The sequence below is a fragment of the Cystoisospora suis genome (assembly GCF_002600585.1).
Source record: "Cystoisospora suis strain Wien I chromosome Unknown contig_921, whole genome shotgun sequence".
NCBI lineage: Eukaryota > Apicomplexa > Conoidasida > Eucoccidiorida > Sarcocystidae > Cystoisospora > Cystoisospora suis.
Genome location: NW_027153722.1, coordinates 1 through 24,654, shown reverse-complemented (window position 1 = coordinate 24,654; position 24,654 = coordinate 1). Strand labels below are relative to the sequence as shown.

General features: G+C 46.5%; 4 protein-coding genes across 4 annotated transcripts; all 4 read left to right on the top strand.

The window, feature by feature from the left end:
* The first annotated feature begins 974 nt into the window (after positions 1–974).
* On the top strand, positions 975–7,947 carry CSUI_002194 (uba ts-n domain-containing protein). Its single transcript, XM_068062396.1, has 4 exons — positions 975–4,048; positions 5,103–6,152; positions 6,764–7,033; positions 7,520–7,947. The coding sequence occupies exons 1-4, from the start codon at positions 2,705–2,707 to the stop codon at positions 7,709–7,711; spliced, it is 2,856 nt and encodes a 951-aa protein (XP_067925624.1). The 5' UTR covers positions 975–2,704; the 3' UTR covers positions 7,712–7,947.
* Positions 7,948–9,706: 1,759 nt separating this feature from the next.
* CSUI_002193 (uncharacterized protein) lies at positions 9,707–14,554 on the top strand. The gene is made up of 5 exons (XM_068062395.1): positions 9,707–10,633; positions 11,425–11,778; positions 12,132–12,389; positions 12,607–12,801; positions 13,362–14,554. The coding sequence occupies exons 1-5, from the start codon at positions 10,190–10,192 to the stop codon at positions 14,340–14,342; spliced, it is 2,232 nt and encodes a 743-aa protein (XP_067925623.1). The 5' UTR covers positions 9,707–10,189; the 3' UTR covers positions 14,343–14,554.
* A 1,553-nt stretch (positions 14,555–16,107) lies between these two features.
* On the top strand, positions 16,108–22,677 carry CSUI_002192 (zinc c3hc4 type (ring finger) domain-containing protein). Its single transcript, XM_068062394.1, has 2 exons — positions 16,108–20,505; positions 20,847–22,677. Exons 1-2 carry the CDS (start codon positions 18,503–18,505, stop codon positions 21,361–21,363), a joined length of 2,520 nt encoding a protein of 839 aa, XP_067925622.1. The 5' UTR covers positions 16,108–18,502; the 3' UTR covers positions 21,364–22,677.
* Positions 22,678–22,800: 123 nt separating this feature from the next.
* CSUI_002191 (atp-binding cassette g family transporter abcg89) lies at positions 22,801–24,008 on the top strand. Its single transcript, XM_068062393.1, has 2 exons — positions 22,801–22,907; positions 23,818–24,008. The coding sequence occupies exons 1-2, from the start codon at positions 22,812–22,814 to the stop codon at positions 23,983–23,985; spliced, it is 264 nt and encodes an 87-aa protein (XP_067925621.1). The 5' UTR covers positions 22,801–22,811; the 3' UTR covers positions 23,986–24,008.
* Positions 24,009–24,654: the final 646 nt, after the last annotated feature.

Sequence of the window (24,654 nt, the reverse complement as noted above, 5' to 3'; positions counted from 1 at the left end):
AAGAGCTAACAAGAGCGACAACAGTAAGAAAAGGGAGAAGCAGGAGCGTCAACAACGCCTGGAAGGCGTTGGGAAAGTATACATGGTACCTCCCTGCAATTCTTCCAGGTGTGGGAGATAGGTACGGATTTACTTCCATGAGCTCGTGCGCGCTCGAGGTTTTCAGACATGACATACGAAATCGGTACGGAGGGCTGGGCGGTCGATGTCGGCAGTTGCCTAGTGACTCCTCAGAAGGTAACGGGAAGTTCCTCAGTGTTTCCTAGAAGGCACTCCGCCACTTTCCGATGGCGTGCAACCTCAGACCCTTGAAGGACAGCCACTTCCGGACCAGGTAAAAGGGTGTCGCCAGTTCGGGATTGCGATGCTGAGACGGGGACACTACGGCTACCATAGAAGGGCTTTTGACTAGTGACATCAAAGTGGCGGGATAGACAGAAGGACGGGAGCAGAAAGACACAGTCCGGCCTGTTCTTCTACCTTCGTGGGTCAGGGTGGCTAAGTTGTCCCAAAAGGCAGCATGAGCCGGCAAAAGTCAAGGATATCTCAGAAGGCCTTCCCTGAACACGAGTTTCCAGTTCTCTAAATAGGTGTCGTCTCATATATTGTAGCGGCTAGAGCTGCTGACAACGCAAATAAGCTGTTGTGGCACTCCGGGCACTGGAGAAGCTTCAAGCGGCGCCCCCGCCATGTGCTTGAGACGACAGTTGAAACTGATGACGATCTCGGGAGATTTGCGTGGGGAAGGGAATGAATGAGGAAACCGTATATAGCCGGAAAACGCGGCAGTCAAGCCCCCTCCAATGGGATGGCTAAAAGAAGTGTCCGGAGAACACTCAACGAACGATAGTACCAGGGGTCATTGACATTTAGAGCTCCGGTCAAGGTTCTACATCAAAGTCCGGGAAGCATAAGCCACTTGGATCGACAAAGACCGCGAACTACAGAAAGCAGATAGGTCCCTCAACGTGTAATGTCAATTCCTTTTGATGAGTCGACTACGTAAGTGAGCAAACGGATACTTGTAGCGGACCCAATCTAGGTGTCACGAGGATCTCTTCGAGACACTGCCACATGCGTCGTGAGAGAGGCGCCAGCCTCCTCGTTCATCGATTTCCTCTGATACAGAAACCGCAGTTAACAAAAACTGTGAAGCGGAGACAGGCCTTTAACTACGAAATCAATTATCAGATTGTGTAGTTGAACCTAACTGCTTAGTCGTCTAAGTTGTCTTCTGTGGTTCTTGATCATGTCTTTCTTCTCTTCTCTGCCTTCTCTACGTGCATGCATGCCCTTCTGCCTTGTGCTTCTACTCCAAGGAGGAATCTTTCTCCTTTGAAGGTTGAGAATTTCGCGCACTTATGAGAAGTCCTTCCCTTTCTTTGCATCTCTCGCTGTCACTGTGGAGCCTCCCCTTTTTAACTCTCCATTAGAGGGCTCCTTGGGTGTGTATCCTTCTGTCTTGATTCTTTGCATCTATTCAAACTCCATTCCGGTGTGGAGTTGTTGAGGATGGATTCAGGTTTCTTTGTTTTCTTCATCTTCTAAAAGCACGGGAGGATGACACCGAGGTCTAGCCGCTCAGTCCGAAACTCCTGAGGAGGCGACTTTTCGCTTGCACACGATGTATGGCTCACGACGTTTTCTTCCTCTACACTTGCGTCGTTGACAGTGCTTTCTTGGAAGGAAGCGGCTTCTCTACCATCTCTTATCAGGGCAGTTTCGTACCTAGTGTACGCTCTTTTCAGCGAGAACGATGGAAGGGACATGGGCGGGAAGAAGGTCGAATCAGGATGTGTACGCATGGCAAGCGTGAATAGTGCGACCAAAGATACCAAGTGTTGTCGGGGTGTACGCACACCGCAGAAAGCTTTCTGCCGCCGAGAGCGGCGAGAGTGTTGTGCGGAAACACTTCTCTCAGGACCCTCCCCTTTTTCTCCCATTCGCAGTTTTGTTTTCCCTGTCTGTAGAATTCTTCTGCAGATCACCTCCCGATTTCTCTACTTCTTTCCTCCCCTGGGTTGTATTCTAGAGAGCTACATATAAATACATATATGTCTATGTATCTTTCTCATTCGCCAGTCTTGCTTAAGAAGTTTCAATGCTTATTTCGTGTGTACATACACCTCCAGCACTGCGAGGTGATGTCCCTCTATCCTTACTTCCTCATCTGTGGGTACTCTTGTCAATCGACCTCACCTGTTGTCACGTAGAGTGAACTATCCTAATCATACCTTTCCGTTTTCGCCCTTCTACGGGCTTTTCCCGTTTCATGTTTCCATTCTTCTCAGAAAGGGTGTAAGAGTTGAGTGGAGCCCTTACTCCTTCCTTTGCATATGCAAGATCTCTCTCTCTTCAAACTCCTTGCCGCCCTTTGCGAGTTCATGTGAACTTTCTTCCTTGTCCTGAGAAGATTCGCCTCTCCTCAGCACAAAGATTTATCTCCGTAAAACGCGTCTCCTTCTTACAAGTCCACAAGGTGTACGTACACCTAACCTACCTTTCATCTCCAAAGTAAACACACACCTTCCCTCCAACAGCAGTGAGGTGTACATACACCTCAGAACGGGGTTTTCTTTTGTTTGTAAGGCAGTGTTGTTCCTATCTGCTTTGGTCACCCTCTCTCTGCACTCTCTTTACATGTTCAACAGACATCCTATTTCGATTCAAAATCGATCGATATTTCTTCAGTCTTGACAAGAAAATGGAGGCCTTGATAAGTTTAGAGAAGTCGAAGGTTCGCCTTCGATTTCTTGTTCTCTCGGTTTTTCTCTTCTGGGGTCTTTTGAGTGCGTCTGTGTGGTATTATATCACCTCTGTCCCTCGTGCTCCTATTCCTTCTCTTTCTTCTTTTCCTTTAGCAGAGAGAATTCATTCCTTAACGTTGGAGAATAGTGAAGAGAAGAATACACGGAGTTCTACTGTGGACAGGAGAAATCGAGATGCTCTTGAAGCGTATAAACATTGGGAGATCTCTTTCTATCAAAATCAACGCCATCGAGGCAATTCAAACTCTCAGACACCTTCGTCTTCTTCTTCTTCTTCGTCACCTCTTTTGCCCTTTCTCCCGCCGGTTCTCCTTGGGTATACGTTACAACTCATTCCTCTATGTCCGCAGGCAGAATCTGTTGCAAGTGCGGTGTATGCAACTTTGGCGAAGAAAGCGAAGGATCTTCGCGTCTCAGGCCGATCTTTCCTTCCCTCTCGTCCGAAGCTCTATGGCTCGATTTTCGCTTCTGAAAGAACAATCTCGAGGAGTCAAGAGAAGGAAGAAAGAGATGAAAAAGCAAAGGACGGTGACAAGAAAGAACACGATAAAGAAGACAAGGATGATGAGAAGGTCAAAGAGACCGGCCAAAAAGAAAGAGAGGGGGAGAAAGAGACAGAAGACAAGGAATTTGTAACTGATCTTAATCTTCTTTTTTCATCTTCAACTTCTTCGTCAGACGACTATACACCTCAAGTCTCTTTATCTCTTCTTCGGGTTGTTCTCCTACCTCCTCCTTCTTCTTCTTCTTCGTGTTCTCCTTCATCCTTAGCTATTCAGGATGAAGACAAGGATGAACTCACGTACAAAATCTTCTTCTTTTCTTCTTCGTATTCTTCTCGACAAGACCCACACAGCAAAGATAGCGAGAATAATGAAGAGAGCTCTTCTTCTTCTCCCCTTCCTACCTCTCCTCATACTCTCCCACATATCACCCTGCATGCAGATTCTTCTATCACTGTCGTGCTAAGCGATACCTCTTCTTCTCTTCTCGATATGACAAGGCAAGCTCTTCTTCGCTTACTTCAAGATACTTTCTTTCGTTCACTCCCCTCGCAGACTTCTTCTTTCTTGCCTTTCTCTTCGCAGTATGATCTCACATTCTGGCTTGCTGGAGATACCTCTCCTTCTTCTTCTTCTTCCCTTCAGAGAAAGAAAAACGAACATGGGTCTTTTCAAAGACTGACGTGGAATTTCGAGGAAGATGTGTATGCTCCTTATCTCCAGGATTTCTTCTCTGGGTTGTCTCTCATGTATGACTTCCCTCAGATACAGTCTCAGGTACGTGGGAATGGAAAAAATAGAATCTCTTCTTCTATCTCTTTTCCTTCTTCCTTCTTGTCTTTCTCTCAGTCATTCAACTTGCAAAACAACACTACGTGTAGGCTGTCATTAGTTCTCTGGAAAGACATATATCTAGGGGTCCTTGCTCTTGGAGTGTCTAGACACCTGAGGGACTACACATGATCAACATTTCTGCAGTTGTCTTTCCTGAGAAAGACTGATGCTGTTTTCGTTTCTTCTCTCCAATGCTTGCTGGAGTAGAGAAAGTACTTGAAGGAAGGGAAGGCGGGAATGTCGACTTTCTTTCATAGAAAGTTTCTCTTCCTATACATGTATATGTATATGCCTATATATGTATACGTGTTGACTTCACATGTCATAGGATGTACCCACGTGTTTTCTTCCTGTGCACATACACACACACAGTGATAATAGCTATACATCTATTGTATACATATATATGTATAACTATATAATTATACATATATATGTATACAACTCTACATATACATATCTAAATATAACTACATATACATGTAAATAGATAGGTAGATAGATATGTCTCCTTCTGGTGCCAACGTCGTTTGCATCTTTCTTGGGGCGAAGACGTCCGTGGAGTATTAAGGAAAGTGTTCTGCATGTTAAAGGAGGTCTTCCTCTTTTTCTTCCATTTGACACCTCTCGTGCTAGGTCTACCTATTCAAGCGCTGCTCGTCGGGCTGTCTTTTCTTCGTGTTCCTCATGAATAGGGTCAGAGAGAAGGGAATAAGTGAGAGCAGAAAAGACAGGAGAAGCTTTAAAATTCTCCGAGAATCCTCTCATCGCACTCTTCTCTCTTCAAGAAAAGTCGACTCTTCCCTTCTTTTTTCTCCCTTCCGGACAGAGATGCGAGGGGGAGGGCCGACATTCACACCATATATTTCTCTCTCTCTCTCTGGCTGTACTGCAATCCATACATATGTATAGATAGATAGATAGATAAACCGCATGAGAAGTCAGTGGATGACTTGTTCTTCTTCTTCTCTTTGTTTCTTCTTAATCTCTTTCCCAGGTGATTTCGCTAAGCGGTATCAAGTCTCTTCTGAAACGCCCTCCTTCACGTAGCAACGAGTTCTCCTCATTCTCTTCTTCTTCATCTTCATGGGTGCTAGATCTTGCCTCTCAACATAAGCTGCATGCAGTGGCAAGTACATGGGAGCCGGAGCAGATTCTGACAGAGCTGACTAATGCTCCTTCACCTGAAATTAACTTTGCTATCTATCGATCTCCTGTCTCGATTATCTTCAAAGGAAGAGGAGAAGGAAAGAAAAGAGAAGAAGAGAAAGAAGAGGTAGATCATCCTGTAGACAGTGGTGAGAGGGATTTTTCTTCAGATGATACAGAAGACGAAGAAGAAAAGAAGCCCGACGATGAGAGAAAGAAACAGACTGCTAAGAGAAACATTACAGGGATAGCTATATCAGGGTGGGGCAGTCTTATAGTGATCCCTCCTTCTTCTTTATCTTCATCGGGATCTTCGTCTGTTGTTGAAATCCCACCTAGAGAAATGAGAGATGTCTGCGGTGTATTGATAGCTCAAGTGAGGTCGTTCTTCTCTCTTCCAAGTACCCTGGTCGATTACTTTCATTCTAGGAGAATCGTGAAAGATAAGAATGACGAAGAAGAGGTTATCTCAGAGAACGAAAGTCAAGAGACACCACATGAGGACTTCTCTTCGACAATTATACGTAATGAAGCTCGAAAGAAAGTTCTACTGCAGTCGTCTTCAGTCCCTCTGAATGTAGAGAAGACGAATAAGAAGCAACAGAACAAAGAAGCAGAAGAGGAAGAGACTGCTACAAATAGCGTCGTGATGATCTGGAGAAGGATACGAGATGAGAAGGATTATATAGGAGGAGAAGAGGAAACAGAAGAAAAGGCAGTTGTCGTTGTTGCAGAACATTCCCCTACGGGTGTGGGGTTGTGGGAATTATGGCGTCTTGCCCTTTCGGTGTATGTACACCTTGTCCAGCTAGCTGTCACTAACATCCGGAGTCTTCAGAGAATTCTCGAAAATCAAACAGAACTTGCAGTTCCGCCACATGTTGGCGAAGCTCTTGAGGTAGGCGCGTTTTCTCGATAGCTACAGTCGTATCTTTCTTTTCTTTCATGTCTGCTCTCCCTATACACATCTCGGGACAGAGTTACCTTCGTATTCTCTCACTCCATCCGAGGCGCCCCTTGCTTCTCGGTGTAGATGCGTCAGTAGGTACTCACTTCTACGTGCATCAATACATATATACACGTATATGATCTTCTTCTGTTGAGTGTAGAAGAAGACAGACAGGTAGATTTTTCCCGACTTTTCTTTACTGCTAGTTTCTATTCTCCTCCGGCCCCTGTGAACACACATCATATGTATCTAGGCAATTTCGTTAGGTGTATATACCCCCTGACCTTCCTTGGAAAGCGCGTGTTACTTTTTTAACGGGGCAGGGGGCATCCCTTGTCCATGCATGCGGACGAATCAGTAGGGAAGAGAAAGGCCCACCTATCATTCTTTTCTGTCGTCCACAGGAGTTTTGCGTGCGACGCTGGAGTGTATGTACACCTGAATCCACTTCTACATAGGCCCTATCTATCGCTGGTTTTGGCTTGCTGTCTATATGTTTCTTCTTCCTCTTCTTTTTTTTTCTTTGTACGCCTGCTTTTTTTACTTCTATGTTTTCACAGAGAGCTTTAACTCTCGTAGATTGCAGTGTCGAAGCTCTTCAACGTCGTCTATGTAGTCAGATGCCTCAGGACGTTCTTCATTCTCTTTTCCTTACAAGGGGAGATGTCCCTCACCTGTCTTCTTCTTCCCATGGTGATAAAAGAGATATGAAGGAAGAGAGAAATACGGAGAAGCCTCGTTCACTCCTTGAATCTCCGTCGCTCTCGTCGGCACAGTATCTGGCACTGAGTCTAGGCCTTGCTAGAGCGGCTTATCGGGATTCCTTAGAAGTAAGCACAAACTGCACGAGAAGAATAAACGTCCTTTGCTCTCTGTTCTCAATGACCCAGCCACAGTGCATGTACAGTCGTCTATCAAGGGAAATGAATAAAAGGCAAACCGTCATGCTAAGAAGAAGAATTGCTGATAGACAGCCTCGGCGAAACAAGATGTGTTTTTCTACAGGAGACATTCGCCGTTTCTGATCTTGTCCGGTGATTCGCATTTTCCTCCTTTTCGCTCTCTTCTCGTCACCTCCTTTCTGTGTTTCTCCTCTTGATCTTTCCGATTCGGTGTCTTTCTCGCACTGCCGGTAAGAAGAGAAACCTGTTCTGTCTTTTCTGGGCTGTCTCTCTCTTTTTATGATGACGATGTATCTTTGAAAGCTGCGATAGTCCATCGATCTACCTATGCGTCTGTCTATCTATCTACCTGTCTTTAGTCTATTCATCTATGTTTAATGTACATATCTGTCTCTGTTTTTCTTTGTCCTTCAGGCCCTCCACGATGAGAGTGTGACAGGTCAATCTCACTTCAAGTTTGAGTTTAAGGTGGCGATTTACCTCCCGATTGTTGTGCCTTTCTTTCTTCCTGTTCTCATTGGATTTCTTAAAGTTCATAAAATGAACCAAGTCTTGAAAAGAGCTACTGCTGCTCTTCGCAGTACTCTTGGCCATACTGCCTTATGAAGACGGGAAAGCATACACCGATAGGTTACTTCGATAGATTTCCAGCAGATGTGTAGGTGCACATCTACATGCCTCTAGCTCACTACACGTGTGTAATTGTATATGCATCTCACAATAAGCAATGTCAGATTATACACAGTGCAAAGAAGCTCTGCAGGCTTGTCTCCCTGTCTTTGACCCCTCCCTCTGCATACGTATCTATCTATATATATATATACTTAGGTGTATGAATCTATATGTATGTATATATATACACACAGTGTATGAGTGATCTAAATCTGTGAGTCCGCACGACACAGTAGGGACTATTCTCGGAGATGATTCGTATACCAGGAGTAAGGTATACGTATACTCGATCATCTACATGGATCATATACATGAGAGCTTTCTTGGAGTGAAGAAGGCGGTGGTGCTTCCTTCATTTGTGGAGAGAAGAAGAGCACTCCGGGACCTCAGGAGCTAGACATAGGAGCGATGATGCTTATACTTGACAACCAGAAAGAGAAAGAACGGGTCTCACTGTGTCTAGCAGTCCGTGTCCCGACACACAAGAATGAGTGAGGAGAGGAAGAAGCAGCCCAGCCATCTTGAGGTGGCAGTAAAGTGAGGTCCTTCTTTTTCCCTGATGTCTTTTGAATACTCTCAAAAGGCGTATTCCCGTCTTCGCCACAGATCTTTTCAAAACAACAGATGATAAGAACCTACTACTACTACTGCGTGACTGACTCCTCCTCATACCTGCTGAATCTGTTTTGTCTATACATCGTATCCCTCTCTTCACTCCAGAAGGTGAACATGTGCGCATACACGGGAGGCGTTGATCTCGAACTTAACTGGGATACATGAAACTTTACTGACTTTCGGAGTGAAGATGGATTCCGTAGCTTCCTTTAAACTGAGAGAGGAAAGAGCTGTATGAAAAAGCTTCTTTTCCTGCCCGAAGTACTACTGACATGCAGTTGCTTGTCTCATCGAGATTTCAGCCCCAGTCCGTTTCTTTTTTTGGCTCCATCCCGTGTTCTAAATTCCCTCACACTGGAGAGGAGAGACCACATCAAAGCTCTAGTCGTCAGATTTTGGTGTTAGTGAGGAGTATCGTAGCTTCTTTTCCGTTCACGTCAAAGGGCGACCTGGCTATGATTAGAGAAGAATGCAAGAAGACAGACAAGGGGCACGGAAACCAAGCTTAGCCGACTGATATGAGAAGAACAGAATAGAAGACGAAAAAAGGGGTACATGAGCACGAGATTCCAAAGGTTTAGGTTTTGTGATGAAGCGAATGTTGCTATCCTGGAAAGCTAGTAGTGAGCAGTCGCCGAGAAGAAAAGGTGTGACGCTCTTGGGTTTTTATTGCAGAGGGATTGCTCTGTAGTCATTCATATGCAGCCGACAAGTGGTGGGATGCTTCAAGAACAAATCTTTGTACCTAATGATCGGCACCACTGGAAACAGAAAGGAGGTGTACGAGAGTGAATGGCCCGCGCCGCATCAATAGATATCAGCGAACTGGAAGTGTGGCCTAAACAGCCGCTGTAACAAGGGTGTCTTCTACCGTGTATGGTTTCCCTGTCTGCGGGCACGGCATTACGAAAGTGTCGGAGTCGAGGGTTTCCTCTTGAGCTCCGGCGAAGGTACAACAAGCGCCTTCAGCGAACACTGGGAGGTTGCTAACGCCCTGCAGGGCGACGCCGTCGCCTCTCCACAAGAGCTCTCCCCAATATCTTCGATGCAAAGCATGAGCTTTCTGGAATACACCGCCGTCTTCGTCGTTACGATCGAGTCAGCTGAATAGAAGACTGGGCGTATAACGTGGCTCTAGTGTGGAGACATCTAGTCAGGAGAAGGGGGCGGCATATATAAGGAGAACGTGTTCCGCAACACGGCGAGCCGGCAGTCTGCTGACGCAGGGGAAGGTGTCGTCGTTCCCGCCGATGATCTGCAAGTTTTCCAGCTGACACCGGGACAGCTTGGTTGTTGAGTAGGCGAAAGACGTGACAAGATAATAAGGTGATCTCTACTTCATAGGTAGCATATGTTTTGAATTATAATGTGTGTGCTTCTCCAATCAACAGGTGTGTCTTTACTACAACTGGTATGCTGTTTCTGTATCGCCTCTCCTGAGAGAACAAGAAAGAGGAAATTTCAGGTTGTTCTTGTCGGTTCTGGTTCCTTGTATTTTCGCCGCTGAAAAGTTGGTTTTTGCGGTCGCCAATCAAGCAGTCTTTTGGCAGTGTGTTCATACGTGTTTGTGTTTTCCTTCTCATGCGAGAACGTTTGGTCAGGTTTAGATCAAGAGTGTTACTTCTCAGTTTCAGGTTCTGTCTTCTTCCAACCATAGGTAGGCGTCTTTGAGACAAAGCTGTGTCGTTGCTGGATGTTACGTTTACATTTGGACCCGCCTACTTTTCACGTTCCACCTTCCAGCTGCAAGTTCAGGTTTAGTGAGCTGATCGTTTTGTCAGCCTCTCTTCTTCAGCAATGAGACCGTGGACAGTTGTCTCGCCCGCAGTGGTGATTTCCGCTGTAGTGGCTTTTTCGTCATCACTCTCGTTTTTCCTGCCAGTTTCCTGCCAGATCGCTGAGGTATCTCAGATGATCTCAAATGCACTGGCACCTCTTCGTTGGCCGTTGGACCTTTTAACGTCTTCTTCTGCACCTCGCAATGAGGACTCGAGACCTGTTGACCCCCTCAGTGCAATCGCTATAGCTGCCGCTATCACGGACAGCTCTCTGTTGGATAGCACTCTACAGAACAGCCAGAAAATGTTACAAAGTGTCGCTCAGACTGCCACGAACCTTCTTCCTGGTGGGTTAACCGAAGGTATACTGTTGCCGACAGAAGATGGCCGCAGACAAGTCTTGTCGTTCAACGCCTTCGACATGTCCCCTCTGGACCAGGCAATCGTCAACGCTGTTGGAGAGGTTCGTCACACGTCATTCAACTGCATATCATGAAGTGGTATGCCTTCCGCGTGGAGAGTGAAGACAAAAAAAGTACAATTTACAGCAGCACGGACGCGCGTGGTGACGGAACAGAGAACCGAGCATTCTCCTCTCCTTATTTGGTCGTCCGAGACAAACTCTGTTTCTCCACTTTGGAGGAGAGCGATATGGGAACTGATTTTCACATAACAGATCTTTACTGCATGTTCTGGCCAGCGTCAGATCAGAAGCACAAACGGAAAAAGGCCGGAAGGCCGACTGTCCAACTTCCGTCATCATTCAGAACCAGAGAAAAAAGACAGAGAAGGAGCACGCGCTGTTAGTAGGCGCTGTAGCTTATATGCAAATCTTGGGATACGTCTCAACTATACGTAGATAGTCACCGTGCTCCTGAGTGATCCCGCTGAAGCGATCAATGCCCCGTGACACGATACCAGGGATTGGTGTTGTCCGTGTTCGCTACCAGCAGGAAACCTGCTTCTAAGCAAGGAAAACCGCATGAGTAGAGCGGCGGCAGTTCTTGCTACGACGTTAGAGCCTAACATCGTTACTCCTTGCACGACAGAAGTCGCTGTCCTTGATCTGAGCTGAAAGTGTTATACTCTGGGACAAAGTAGACGCATGATGCCTTCAAGCTTCAACTGTGTATAAACAGTGCTAGTGAATGCTGTTGAAAGAGAAGGCGAGTTTCGGGCCACTGACGTTATTTTCTTGGGGGATTCAAAAGAAATTTCATTGCTGTTCCGTCGGTCACCGCGTTGTCTCATCAGGTCGGCTCCTTCCATTGGACCTCAAGACCGCCGGCGTCCGTGACGGCTGAACCCGAGGATCCCGTCAAGGAACGCCAGCTAAAGAAACTCAACCTTGCCTTACAACTCCATGGTCTTCCACCCTTGCCTTTCTTTCCAGAGTCGCTCGCTAGCGGAAGTGTTTCAATCGACAACGTTATTGATGAGGTCGTGGAGGGGCAGCCGCTTTCTCCAGACTTGCTGCAAGTGTACAAGAATGCCGTTGACCCATCTTTATTTCGAACAATGCAGTTGTCTCCTGTCGCCATGCCGGGCATTAGTGAAGGGCTGGCGAACAGCCCTTGGTCCTCCTCTCATCGTACGGGCTTCGCTCAGGTCAGGAGGTCAAACGCAACCAACGTTGTTCTCCGTTACGCGGCCGTAATTCTTCTCGCGCCGCTTTTGCGGACACTTCAAGTTCACTGTAGCATTTCTGTAGAAAATCGAGATCCAGTGATGAAGACTGGGGTGATGCATTCTTGACTGCGGACCACTGGTGACACCACCTGTTGACAGCGCGTGTCTGGCCTAACTGCGGACTCTCAGGCGGTGCTTCATGATCCGACGGTGTCCCGGGGTCTCGGATTTGAGCCCTTTCTCGTCCAGGAACCTTTACGCAGCGACAGCCTATAGTTACAGGCACAATTTCACTTTCCCTGGTGTCACTCTGTGGGTGTGTGTTCTTGTAGGCAAGCTCCCCCTACAGAGGCCCGGACGGGACAAGGCGCCTCACTCACAACTTTCTGAACAGAGCGGTAGTTGCAAGCAACCCCATCACGCTTTTTTATACAGAAGATCAGAAATACTTGTGGGGAAGCAGCTGGACGACAATCTTCAAAGTGGCGCGGGGCAAATCGTCGCTCCGCTTGCAGCACTACGTTGCAAAACCCATTGAAAAAGTTTTTGCCGACAAGTTCCATGGGGCCTACGCCTTGCTGACGAAGGAGGTCAGTACACAACCTTATTACTGTCCAAAGGCGAATGCATGCAAGTAGAACCGCCAGTAGGAGTAAAAGTAGTATGGCTTTCCAAAACTGCAAAACACCAGTTTCGCTCTTCGGCCCCCGCGGCACCGTTTCCGTCGAGTGTAGCCTTTCACGCCGTAGATACGACGACTCGTGACAAACCGAATTTTTTTTGTTTCCTTGTGATTTGTGATGCCAGGAGATCTTCGTTGTGTCTTCTGGAGACCATTTGGAAGCGTATTATGACAAACCAGGCACAAATGGCCAGCAAATCATGATGCACCCGGAGAAGTTCGACATCACAAATGAGCTAGCCAACGAGGTTCGCTATCCTCAAAAACCAGAGGAAGTTATCCGGGCCCTCTGCATGAGCAGCGATGGGCACATTGTATGGGTACGTCTCGACAGGTGACCGGACGCAGCGCAGGCGACACGCGAGATAGCGGGATGAACGGCGCTCGCCCGCCTCCCCGCGAAACGTGTCCGGAAAGCAAGATCAGAAGTGTGTACAGATATGCGCTACCACGGGTAGGATAGTGCTTAGGCTCAGGGAACGAGACGAAGTCTCACATCTTGAAGGTGGTGAAGCTAAAACCGAATCACCTTGACGGCCTACGTAGGTGGGGCGACCCGAACAGCTGGTAGCTTCGGGCCGATGACGAGTTTTATAAGGATACCGCTTCTCACTTTCCGCTAGCTACGGCTCGCTGTAGTCACGTGTGTTTACTTTATAGTGGCCGTACAAGGCAGAGGCCGTGGCGGGTTCCACTACTTCTCTTGAAGGGCCGAGTGTCTACCACATGCAGAAATCAAGAGGTGGCAACAACTGGACGCGGATATTCAAAAGAATGCACTTGTCTACTCATCATACCCATGTCTAGCGCTGCGTATGAACACTAACGCACGTCCTCTTGCCGCTCATCTATGTCCTTGCATCCCGTCTCCCTCTCGCAGGCAACAAGCCATGGACGAGTAGGTATTATCGGCAGAAACATCAAAAACGGAAGCTTCAAGAAGTCTCTTGATTGGTTGATGCTTGGAACGACAGAAAACTACGATAAGGACCTGGAAGTTTCGAACAACATGGCTTGTGACGATGAGAATGGGATCTACGTCGTATCAGATAAGTTCATGCATAGGGTAGACTGGGACGGGCACAGGCTTCATATCCGCTGGGAGAAGCCATATGCGACTTCCTCTGTGGGAGGGACGCAGGCTGTACGTCTTGGTGCGGGATCGGGAAGCACCCCGTCAATCATGGGTGAGAAGAACAGGAAGTATATTGTTATAACAGATGATGCAGATGTCATGAACGTGCTGATCATTGACGCGGCCACAGGAGAGATAAAGGCAAGCCATCCGATAACCTTTGGAGACCCAAATGCGAAACACACGAGTAGTGAACAGTCGGTCTTAGTCCATGGCTGGCGTCTAGCTGTCGTCAATAACACTCCAACAGAAGAACTGAAACAAACCCCGAATTTCTTGAAGATGTTCGGAAGCCCTGCAGCTATGCTATTAGGCGGAGGCGAGCTGCCTACACGCATTACCGAAACCTTAAATAACGCATGGCCAGTAATTGTGGGAGATGCTCCAAAAGGTGTCGAGCAGTTGGAATTTGACCCTGACACCAGTACTCTTCGGATGACTTGGACCAATAAGGAAGTCTCTATACCTAATGGTATCCCCACCATGAGTGCTACGAGCGGCCTTATGTATGGTATCGGGAAGCGCGGACAATTTGGTAGTGAAGCAGCTCCCATGAGAGGGATGTGGACTCTGGAAGCACTCGACTGGTGGACTGGAGAATCGAAATTCTACTACAACATCGGAATTGGACCCATGGTGAACTCCATCTACGCTGCTACGCAAGTTGGTCCCGGAGAAGTCATCACTGGAACCGCCACGGGAATCGTACGCATTATGGAAGTTTAAGGTGCGCGAGGGACACTTTTGTTGAGCTTAGTATCTTCTAAGTTCACACGTCACAAAGTACTCGTGTGCTTTTTGACAACAGCGTTTCCGAGCCTCTGTTGCCTCCCCCTCGGTCGAGAAACAGTAGAGAAATCCGGGGGGAGAAGGGAGGCTGGTGCCGACAGTGACAAGCCATTTTTCGGGTACGAGCCGTCGAAGGTGGAAAAACGAGGTTTTCATTCTGAACAAGTGACACGGCAACTTGCCTGTGATTCATTCATGACAATTTACGTGGAGGTCCCAACCTTCCCCCCTACTGTATTCAACGGAGTAGCAGCAGCGCTCCTTCCGGGCTGACTGCTCCGCACGCCCCCGGCGACAGCAGCCTTGTTCTTTACTTGCTATCAAGGCGAAGGAGAAGTAGAGCATCAGCGGAAGAAGGCAGGGCAGAATTCCCGATCACCACTGTACCACTGCAAGTACTGCTCTCGCCGCCACTTGTTTAAAGTACGGGCTGTCCATTCCCGGCAGCGGAGGGCTGAGGTCACTCGCACTTAGTGAAAGGACCAGACGTCCTCAGTGGTGATAGTCGGTGTCGTGTCACTCCGGTGATCTCGACCTACACACCTTCGTTTGACCGTTCCCCTTAGCATCCTTAACTCCTACACTGACACATCCGTTCTCCCGGACAGTAATCCCGTATCATCATAACGACTGACTCCACAGTTGCTATGTGCTGAAGCTGATCGGAAAAACGCCATGGCGACACCTTGCTAAAGAGGCAGCCCTTTCTAATAGTTCCCATCGGGCCTGAATTGTAATGGTTCGCGCACTTCACAGTCAGTTCAGCACGGCGTTTTGCGTTGAGGGTGCCGCTATGCAAGATAGAATGAACACCCATATCTATCATTACCAAGTCTGTCAAAATGTATCATTGTCAAGTGGGAAACAAATGAGGGACGGATCGTGGGACCTGAAAAGCTTCCACGGTTAGAGAGCCACCAGCGAGTTTGCCGAACTCATGGTGGGAAAAACGGGGAGCGCAAAACAAGCACTCGGTACAGGGCAAGAATGGTACCGGCCAAGTAGCGCTCAGTGAGATATCAGTCACTAGTACCGGGAAGTCTCCGCGCAACACAACCGAGAAGACCTCACCGTATCCTACAAAAGAAGCGCGCATGAATTCCAGACGACGTTCGCAGGCCAGCAATCGTTTTTTCGTGATGGGTCCGAGGCAGATTGGTACGGTAACGGAGTAGAATCCTAGGAAAGCAGTGATCAACAAAGAGCGGAACCCGGCGCTTCTAGTGGGAGTGTCCGCATACGTTCTCGTGCAGGAGAACTTCACGAAGAAAACAAAAGCAAGGGAGAAAGCGACCACGAGAACCAGCGAACTACGTCGGTACGTCCCGTCTGTGATGACTTCTAGCTTTTGGTTCTTGATTCACCTTCCCAGTGATACAGGGAGGAACATCTGCCTTTGTCTCCAAATGGTACTCGTGAAAAGGGAAACCTGCTCTGCACACCCTTTCATCCGGCTTCCTTCTCTCTTTTTCTCACTTCCGATTCGTCCAGGAGACCTATATCGAAGTGTTAACAATCTTTTACTGTGTCTTTTCACTGCTGCGTCCTTATCTTTGCCTCGACACCGGAAAAGTGTCGATTGATTCCTCCACTGACCACATGCGTGAGCAAAGTGATCTGGCAACAGCAAGAGGAGCAGGAGGAGCCTCGGAAGGGGCGAGCAACACCAGAACAAGGACTCGAAACACTCCGGTCAATTCATCGTGCTGTCGGGTTGTTACGCCACCGTGGTATGCGCGGACTGGTATCCTTGCTATACTCGAAAGAGGAGTCGGAGGAGGGGGTTGATGGATGATGGCAACAGAGGAAACCTTTCTCTTTTTTTCTTGTTAAAGAAACGTTCACAGCAACTTTTGATTGGTTTCGCCCGGAGGATCGAAAGGTCAGTTATTGACACCTTGACTTTCTTCCCTTCAATAGAGAAGATAGAACTTTTTGCTTGTCTCTAACAGAGGGCTGTTGGTGATTCCAGAGACTACTCTTGACAGCTGCTTCTCTTTTTCCTTTCAAACTACGAAGAATAGCTAATTCGTCAGAATGCTTTCCTCTCTTCTTCCGCTCTACTGTTCTTATCCCCCGTAGGAACGACCCTCGAACCATCCGCGACATCCATCCATCTGGCTGAGGGCTTGCCTCTGTACCGTCATTGCTCCTTTCTGTCGTCGTCATACATACCGAGAAGAGCATGAGCATACAATCTATATTTTAGTTCTTCGTCAAATTCATCTTTGTCGTTGGTCATCGGGACGGTGTAAGATATGACTGAGGCATGATCTCTTTACGAGGCATGGTCTTTCTTTCTCAGAAAAACATGGTCCTCATTCTCATCGTCAAAACATGCCATCCATCGTCATTCACTCCGCGTTCATAGTATTATCTCTCCCCCGCCGAGAGTTCTTGTCTTTTTTTCCAGGGAGAAGAACAACGTCTCTTCATCTTGACAGTCTCATGCTTTGGTGGGTTCATGGTCTTCTCTTGTGAAAAGCATGCACATTCGTTTTTCCCGAGAAAGTCTCTCTCCGTACTCTTGTGGCTCCGCGGTTCATACCGGTGGCCTTTTTTCTCCGTTCCCTTTCACGCGTCCTGGTGAAGCCTCTGGCTGTCTGGCCTTCGTCCTTTTCTTTCTTCTCAAGCTTTATCGTTTTTTTGATACACATCCTCAGCCACTTTAGTAAAGACAACTTACCAACTACACAAAAACGATTGAACGGATGATACCTGGTGGCCGCACCAGCAATCGGAGTGGCTACAGAGGACAGGGACTTCGACAAATCCATCCGTTTTCCTCGACTTTCTCTTCTTTTGCCTCTAGCAGCTTCTCACCCCGTGGAAAGTGAATTTCTCGCATGCAGTTTTCAGGCCTTCGTGTGTGCATCGTACTCGCCCTTGGCTGTTTATGATCTAGTCCGTAGCAGAGATGCTCTGTATCTCTCAGGACCAGAGAACCTCGGCATTCTTCTTCATGGGCTTCGGTGGATGTCATCGCCGAAGTTGGTATCTTATCAAAGAGCTAAAAAACAGCTAGTACGACTTTCTTGTTGCTGTCTACTTCTTTTTTGTCCCATCGTCATGGACGTTGCTTGTCGGTGATTTATATACACATAGATATCTCCGTGTATATCCAGCTATATGTACGCACATATCTGGACAGACGCCGCAGAACAAAGTCTATCATCCTCAAGAGGAAGACCGTCTGTTCGTTTTCTTTTCTTTTCCAGTCTTTTTTTCCTTTCTCACGTGTTTGACATTGTTTTACTATCTTCAAAAAGGTGTGAACCTCGAAGACGTGAGAAGAGCATTCGACTGGAGTTGTCACGGGCTTCTGTACGTATCTTGTCCCACTACAGTTGTGGGCTGGTCTGTAAGATAAATAAAGGAGGAGAGCGTGGTGTACATACATATATACCTCCCTACGTGTAACATCTTTTCCTCTTTTTCTTTTCAATCGGTCAAAAAGCAAGCCCTCTTGGAAAAGCCCTGAATGACGAGGACGTGTGGTCTCCTACTGACGTCTTCTCTGTAAGATACCGCTACTTCTACACTGGGAAGGACACAGAAGGAGGACAGGGCCTTCTCAATTTTCTTTTTTCCAGTCGAGAGGTGTGGGGGGGATATATTCTTTGAGTGCCTGGCGGTTCATTCGTATACTAGGCCATTCCGAGAATAATTAAAACGTGAAGAATTTTTCCCAGTGACGAATTCCTCGGAAAACATGGATTTTTGCATCTCTATGGTGCTTCTGTCCGTCACTCGAAACCTTCTTCCTTATACAAGGGAAATGGCAGCGGGATCTTCAGAAACCGGAGGTATCTACCATACATTGAGGTGACTGTACACCTGAGGTGACTATACACCTCGCTGTGCATACGCACTTGAGGTGTACGTACACCTTTTGTTGTCTGTGAGGATCGCTACCCCGGTGCAAGACCTTCCAGTACTAGAAGGAAGTGTTGGCTTTCATTTTTTTTTTCCGAGTTCTTGTTCTTTTCTTGTGTGTGCTCTCCTTACGCACTCAGCACATAGCGTGAATGTTCCTGTGTATTCTTTCTTCTTTTACCGGCCTTTCCGAGAAATTTCCTAGCCGTTGACTAGCAAAGATGGCGACTAGTGATCCGTCTCCTCGTCCTCGTTCTCTTTTTCCGACCTTCTCTCCATCAAGGAGATCGCCGACAACAACTACAGCTCATTCTTCATGGCGTTATCGTCTTCGGACAGCATTTTTCCGACGCCAAAGAGATAGAGAAAGAAGGCGAAATACCCATGCTTCTCTCCTACTTCCACCGCCGTCGCCATTTTCACCACAGCCCGGGCCTTCGTCATCATCTTCCTCTTCTTCTTTCTCTCCGGCTCTTTCTTCTTCTTCTTCCTACACTTCTCCTGCACCCCTTCCGGATTCTTCAACTTCTCAAACCACCCTCAATACCGCAGGGCCTGCTTCTTCTTCTTCTCCTTTACCACTACCACCACAGCCGCGTGCTTCTTCCTGGCTGAGTTTCTTAGGAGGTCTTTTCTCCCGTCCAGGAAGACGAAGACATTCATCACGGTCGAGAAGATATCGATCATCAAATTTTCTTCTCTTTCCGAGACATATAGCAGATGTCCGACGGGTGTTAGATTTGCTATTTTACGAGCAGTCGTTCTTTGTAGGTCTGACGTCTTTTCTCGGGGCGTCTCACTTAGGTCTGTTGATTTATACCTGTATCTTTGAGAAGCCTCTGGAAGACTCTCCATCCTTTTTACCTGTTTTATGTGTTATGTTAGCTTTAAGTATCTTAACTCTGGCGTGTAGAGTTCATTTTCTTATTCATATCAAGTCTTTACAAGCGGCGTGGTGGTATCGCCCAGTGACCAAAGATACTGTCACTCTCTTATCTTCGCCTCTCAGTCAGATGCGAAGACTGCTCTTTATCATCTCTTTCTGTGTGTATTTTGCGACGCTTCATCTTGTCTATTACCAAGGAGGAAGTAGTGGTGGTCATAGTGCGACAAGTGCTCCTGGAGGTCCTACAGGACCCTCTGCGGATAGTGATCCAGCATCTTCCTCGAGTAGTAGGATCAGTGAAGCTCTTATGGTCTCCTCGTCTTCATCTCCTTCCTCATCGTCAGATTCAAGTTTTCATTCTCATCCTGATGACTTCCCTTCTATCTCTTCTTCACCCTCTCCTGAAGAGGTGTCTATACACCCGAATGGAGAGAAGGATTCTTCCCCTCCTCATCTTCTTCAAACCGATCCTGACTTAGGTGTAGGAGGAGGAGATAGTAGTAGTAGTGGGGGAAGCCATGCTCCTATTCTCTTGAGGTATATATCTGTATTAGTCTTAGCTTTCTTATCTCTCTTGGGTCCTCATATATTACTTCTTGCATGCACATGCACGACGTTTTTCTTGTTCTTATGTGGATCATCGGAACGCTGTGAACAACTCCTTGCTGAAGATCGATGTAGTCATGGGCGAGCTCTACCGAGAAGACTTCTGCATAGGCTTAAAGAAGAAAAGTGGTCGTCTGCTTCTTGTAAAAGAAATGTAAAAAGTCATACTTCAACACGAGTTTCTCAGAAGAACCTCTCGTCTTCTTCTTCTTCTTCTCCCTCCTCACCTACGACTCCTTCTCTTACGCAGGTTCTTATCCCCTCGCCGTCTCGCGCTGAAGAAGATAGAGACAGTGTGAACAAGAATAGAAGGAACAACGATGGCGACGGAGGAGAAGAAGAAGGGAGAATGTCGACAGGTCCAACTCAGAGGAGGAGTAGAAGAACAAGAGGAGGAAGAAGAATAAGACAAGGAGATTCCTCTTCCTCTTCTTCGTCTCTATCTAATACTGGTGCTACTGGAGATCCATCCTCTTCTTTCCCACGTCAGAACACATTGAGAAGTGAAGCCTCCTCGACTTCACAGGGAGATGGGAACGACAGTAGTAGAAGAAGAGGGCAAAGGAGAGAAGGAAGAGAAAGGGAAGAAAGAGGAAGAAAGCGACGCTGGATGATAAGAAGAGAAAGAAACTTCCACTTTTTCAAATGGAAGAGATACCAACAGAAAAGAAGGAAGAATGATGATGCGCAAGAAGGAGAGGAAGCATTAGATGGATCAGATGATACACAGGTGTAAGTCCACTCGACAACGACCACCTCGTTCTATGAAATACTCTTCATCTCTCTTCACGTGCTCTTCTCTCGTGTGGGTCTGTTGTCTTCTCTTCTCGTCTCTTCTCATCTCTTCTCTTCTCTCTCTTTCTTCTCTCGCTTTCTCCTCTCCTGCTCTCTTGTCGCGATCCTTTCTTTCTTTCTTTCTTTCCTTCTTTCTTTCTTTCTTATCTCTTTTCTTTCTTTCTTTCTTATCTCTTTCTTTCTTTCTTTCTTTCTTTCTTCTCTCTTTCTTATCTCTTTCTTTCTTTTTCTTTCTTTGCCACTCTTTTTTTCTTCTGTCTTTTTGTGTATGTCTGCAGGTGTGCGATTTGTCTCTGTCCTTTTCAAGAGAATGATGTAATACGTCGATTGCCGTGTGACCACTTCTTTCACAGTGCCTGTATCTCTCGCTGGTTAAAAAGTCGAGCTAGCTGTCCCCTTCGTTGTCATATCAATTTCTTCACTGGAACCCGTATTCAACCTCCACCTGATCCATCTCCCACCAATTCCTCTTCTTCCTCCTCCTCGTCTTCTTCATCTCCACAAGGTCCCATACGTTCTTCTCCTCATCCTTCTCCTCCTCCTCCCTCTCCTCCTCCTCCTCCTTGCTCTTCTTCTTCTTCAGCAGAAGCTTCAGAAAATTCCCAAGGAGCTCATTACCAGCATCGTCTTGTTCCATTACAATCCCCTGGTCCCCAACCTCCTCCTCCTCCTCTTTCTCTTTCCCCTTCTTTTTCTTCTCTGTCTCCTTCTTCTTCCTGCGATCTTTCTTCTTCTTCTTCCTCTTCTACACATCTCCCTCAGTCTCTCTCAGCAGCAGTCGTGGCGTCATCATGAGAGAATTGAGGCCTACAGTTTCAACCTTTTCCCCGCTCTCTCCTTGTAAATTTCGGGCGCGAGAGCTCCTGCTGCAACTAGGCTCTCCTGGTAAAAACGAGAAGAACGTAAAGTCTTTCTCTCTTTCTTTCTTTCTTTCTTTCTTATCTCTTTCTTTTCTTTCTCATGATGATCTATTCTAGGTGCGATTCAGTCTCTTTATTCTTTCTTTCTCTCTCTCTCTCGCTTTCTTGACTGCTAATTACACCGTCTATTTCTGTCTCCTACCGCCTAGTGACATGTCTGTCATCTTGTTGTTCTTCTCGTTCCACGACCCCCCTCTCCTGACATGGCATCTTCGAGTGTTTCTCCTCTCCGTGTCTCCTTTTCCTCTTGTTTCTCTCCTTTTTCATGACTATAAGAGAAAGAAAGAAAACGAATACATACATTCGTATCCTTCTTCAATCCGTATGAGAGTTGCGAGGTGAGATGTGAGGTGTACGTACACCAGAAGATCGAGTCTAAAGCGGGAGAAGAGAAGAGAGGAGGAGAGAAAGAGTAAGGTGGCTGTGATGTGATCGTCTTCAGCTCTTTCTTCTTTCGTTACCGTTCTTCGTTCTCATTTCTTCTCTCAAGAAGAAGAGGACATGATGACTATGATGATGGCGAGAGTGTTGAGACAACGTCCTTTTCTCTCATTCACATCGCACGCGCACGCAGTAGGCAAGATGACTTACATACATAGATACATAAGTACATAGATAGAGACATCATCACTTACGTACACATGTCTAGATGTATATGTATGCATATATGTGTAGGTGTATACCGTATCTTCTTTGTTCGTAGACGAAAGGAAGAAAGAAAGGGAAAGGGTGTGAGGGAATGACTGAGAGAGAGAGAGGCATCAGAGAGATCAGAGAGAAAGAAAAGCAGAAGAGGAAGACGTCTAACGATATACCTGCTACTACTACGACTGTCTTTGCTATTTGTCCAGACCCAAATGTGCATGCACATGCATGCATGTATGTAGGAATAGATGCGTGCAATACATGTATTTATATACTTCCCACATGAATACATCTGAGTCGGAGAGAGGGAGTGGATGATGGGATGTCCTCAGTGATGGCCTATCATTCTCTCTTGTTGTGAAGAATAGAAGAGAGAAAGAGAAGGAGAGAAAGATTTGCGAGAGAGAGAGGAAGAAACGGAAGAGAGAGAGATGAAATACAAGAGAGAGACGATGTACATGCTCCGCTTCTGACTTGCCGGGGGATGAATGCGTCCTTTCTGCTTTTATCTCTCTTTTTCTTTTCTTTCTTTTCTTCCTTCTTTATTTCTCACTTGTTCTTTCTTTCTCACTCTTTCCTTCATTCATTCATTCTTTCTTTCTTTCTTTCTTTCTCACTCTTTCTGATCTTGTTCTTCGTGTCTTTCGTTGCGGGGTGTGTGGCTAGTATACGGTGTGTATGGTAGTCCTGCAGGAGATGCAGATGACCGTTACCCTCTTCTCAGGTTTCATGGTGAAGCTCGACCAACTCTCCAAATTCTGGGTCTGGCTTGTTGTAAGTCCAAATACATGCATACTACAGACACCCTTTGGGCTGTTGTCGCCTCTTCTTCTTCTACTTCTACTTCTTCTCTATATCTGAGAGATTCGTCATTCACGCACAGAACAGATACAGGAACGAGACACATGCACCGAATAAAAGGAGATGCTATTTATCTCAGTATATCTATCCATGTAACAATATCTATCTATAGATGTATATCCGTATCTACCGGTATGTCTCTATGTATGTAAGATCGCAGGCACTGATATTCAGTTGGAGAGCCTCTGTAGTCGCTTGGCTGTAGGCGCACCTCAAATGCAAACAAATAGCCATCCATCTAAAGACGTCCCCAGACCTACACATACATACACATACCTACATACATATTCATACATACGTATTCATACATACATACATAAGACACATACGTACATACAAGGCGAAGAGGAGAAGAAGTTAGTTTGAGAGGATCTATTCCTTTGATAGAAAGGATTATCCAGGGAGAGTCTGAGTGTTCATTTCTTCCGTCTTCTTGAATCAGAAAGCGGCATTACGATGGTCAGGATGTCTCATACTAGTTCTACTAGCAATCCTCAGAGACTGGATGGTGTTTCTTTGTTGATCATCTTATCGACTTCTTTTGACTTGTACACTTGAACTGACTTTTCGCCATCGCCTTCATACATGTATAGAACAAAACAGGAGGGACACGGACGGGAAATGAACTTCTTCTTTTTCTCTTCTTCTTCTTCTTCCTCTTCATTGTTGGTCATGTATCCATCCGTCTAGAGATAGTTAGCGAGGGGGATATTGGAGAGAGGGGAGCTCGATAAACCTGTAGATAACCTTTGCCTTGTCTGTTGCATTTGCTTCTATGGGGTCTGTATATCTGTCTGTCTGTCTTGGACTGTTCTCTTAACAGTATCTATCTCCCTTCAAGTACACACTGAGCTGCTTTACCCTAACGATCTTCCTTGACGCTACCATCATATCAGATGACGGGCCATCCGTCAAGGGACAGCAAGTGAGTGTGAAAGAAAGAGGTTACAAACAATACAGAAATTCTCATGATAGGAATACGAAGAAGTAGTAGACCAATGCAATGAAGGAGAAGAACAGTCATCCTTTCATGATCCTTCTTCCCATCTTCTTGACTCCTCAGTTCAACTGACCTCCCACCTTCTCGGTTACAGATTCTTCTATCTTGCATGCAAATGAATTCTCTCTCTCTCTGTCTATATGTATGTGTGTACATGCAGACATAGATATAGGCAGATAGATAAATAGATAGGATAGAGAGGTACATAAACTTCCTTGGGAGAGGCTGGTGGTCTTCGGTTCAGAATTGATGCGGCGGCACATTGAGTGAGGGAGAGGGGGGGAAGACGTCGTGAGTTGGAATTGTCGGTCCACAAGGAAGGCCACCGTCTTACAGAAGGAACAAGAGGAAGTGTAGAATAATAGAATACGAATGAATGCTCTGTGGTAGAGAAGAAAGACCAGCACCTCTTAACAAGCAGGTTGATAGAGTGAGGTTTGCCTGTCTGTTCGAGTTAATTCTAGCCGAGTTATTCGTGTGTGAAAAGCACTAGTGTTGGTCCCGGTGTGAAGTCATCGAGAGACAGGCATGGACATCTCTACAGGGGGGCGGTGGTTCCCTTGTTGAATGCTTTGATTGAGGGGAGGTCACGTGTTATATATCCATATATACATGTTATACATATCTATATATGCATGTTATATATGTATATATATATAT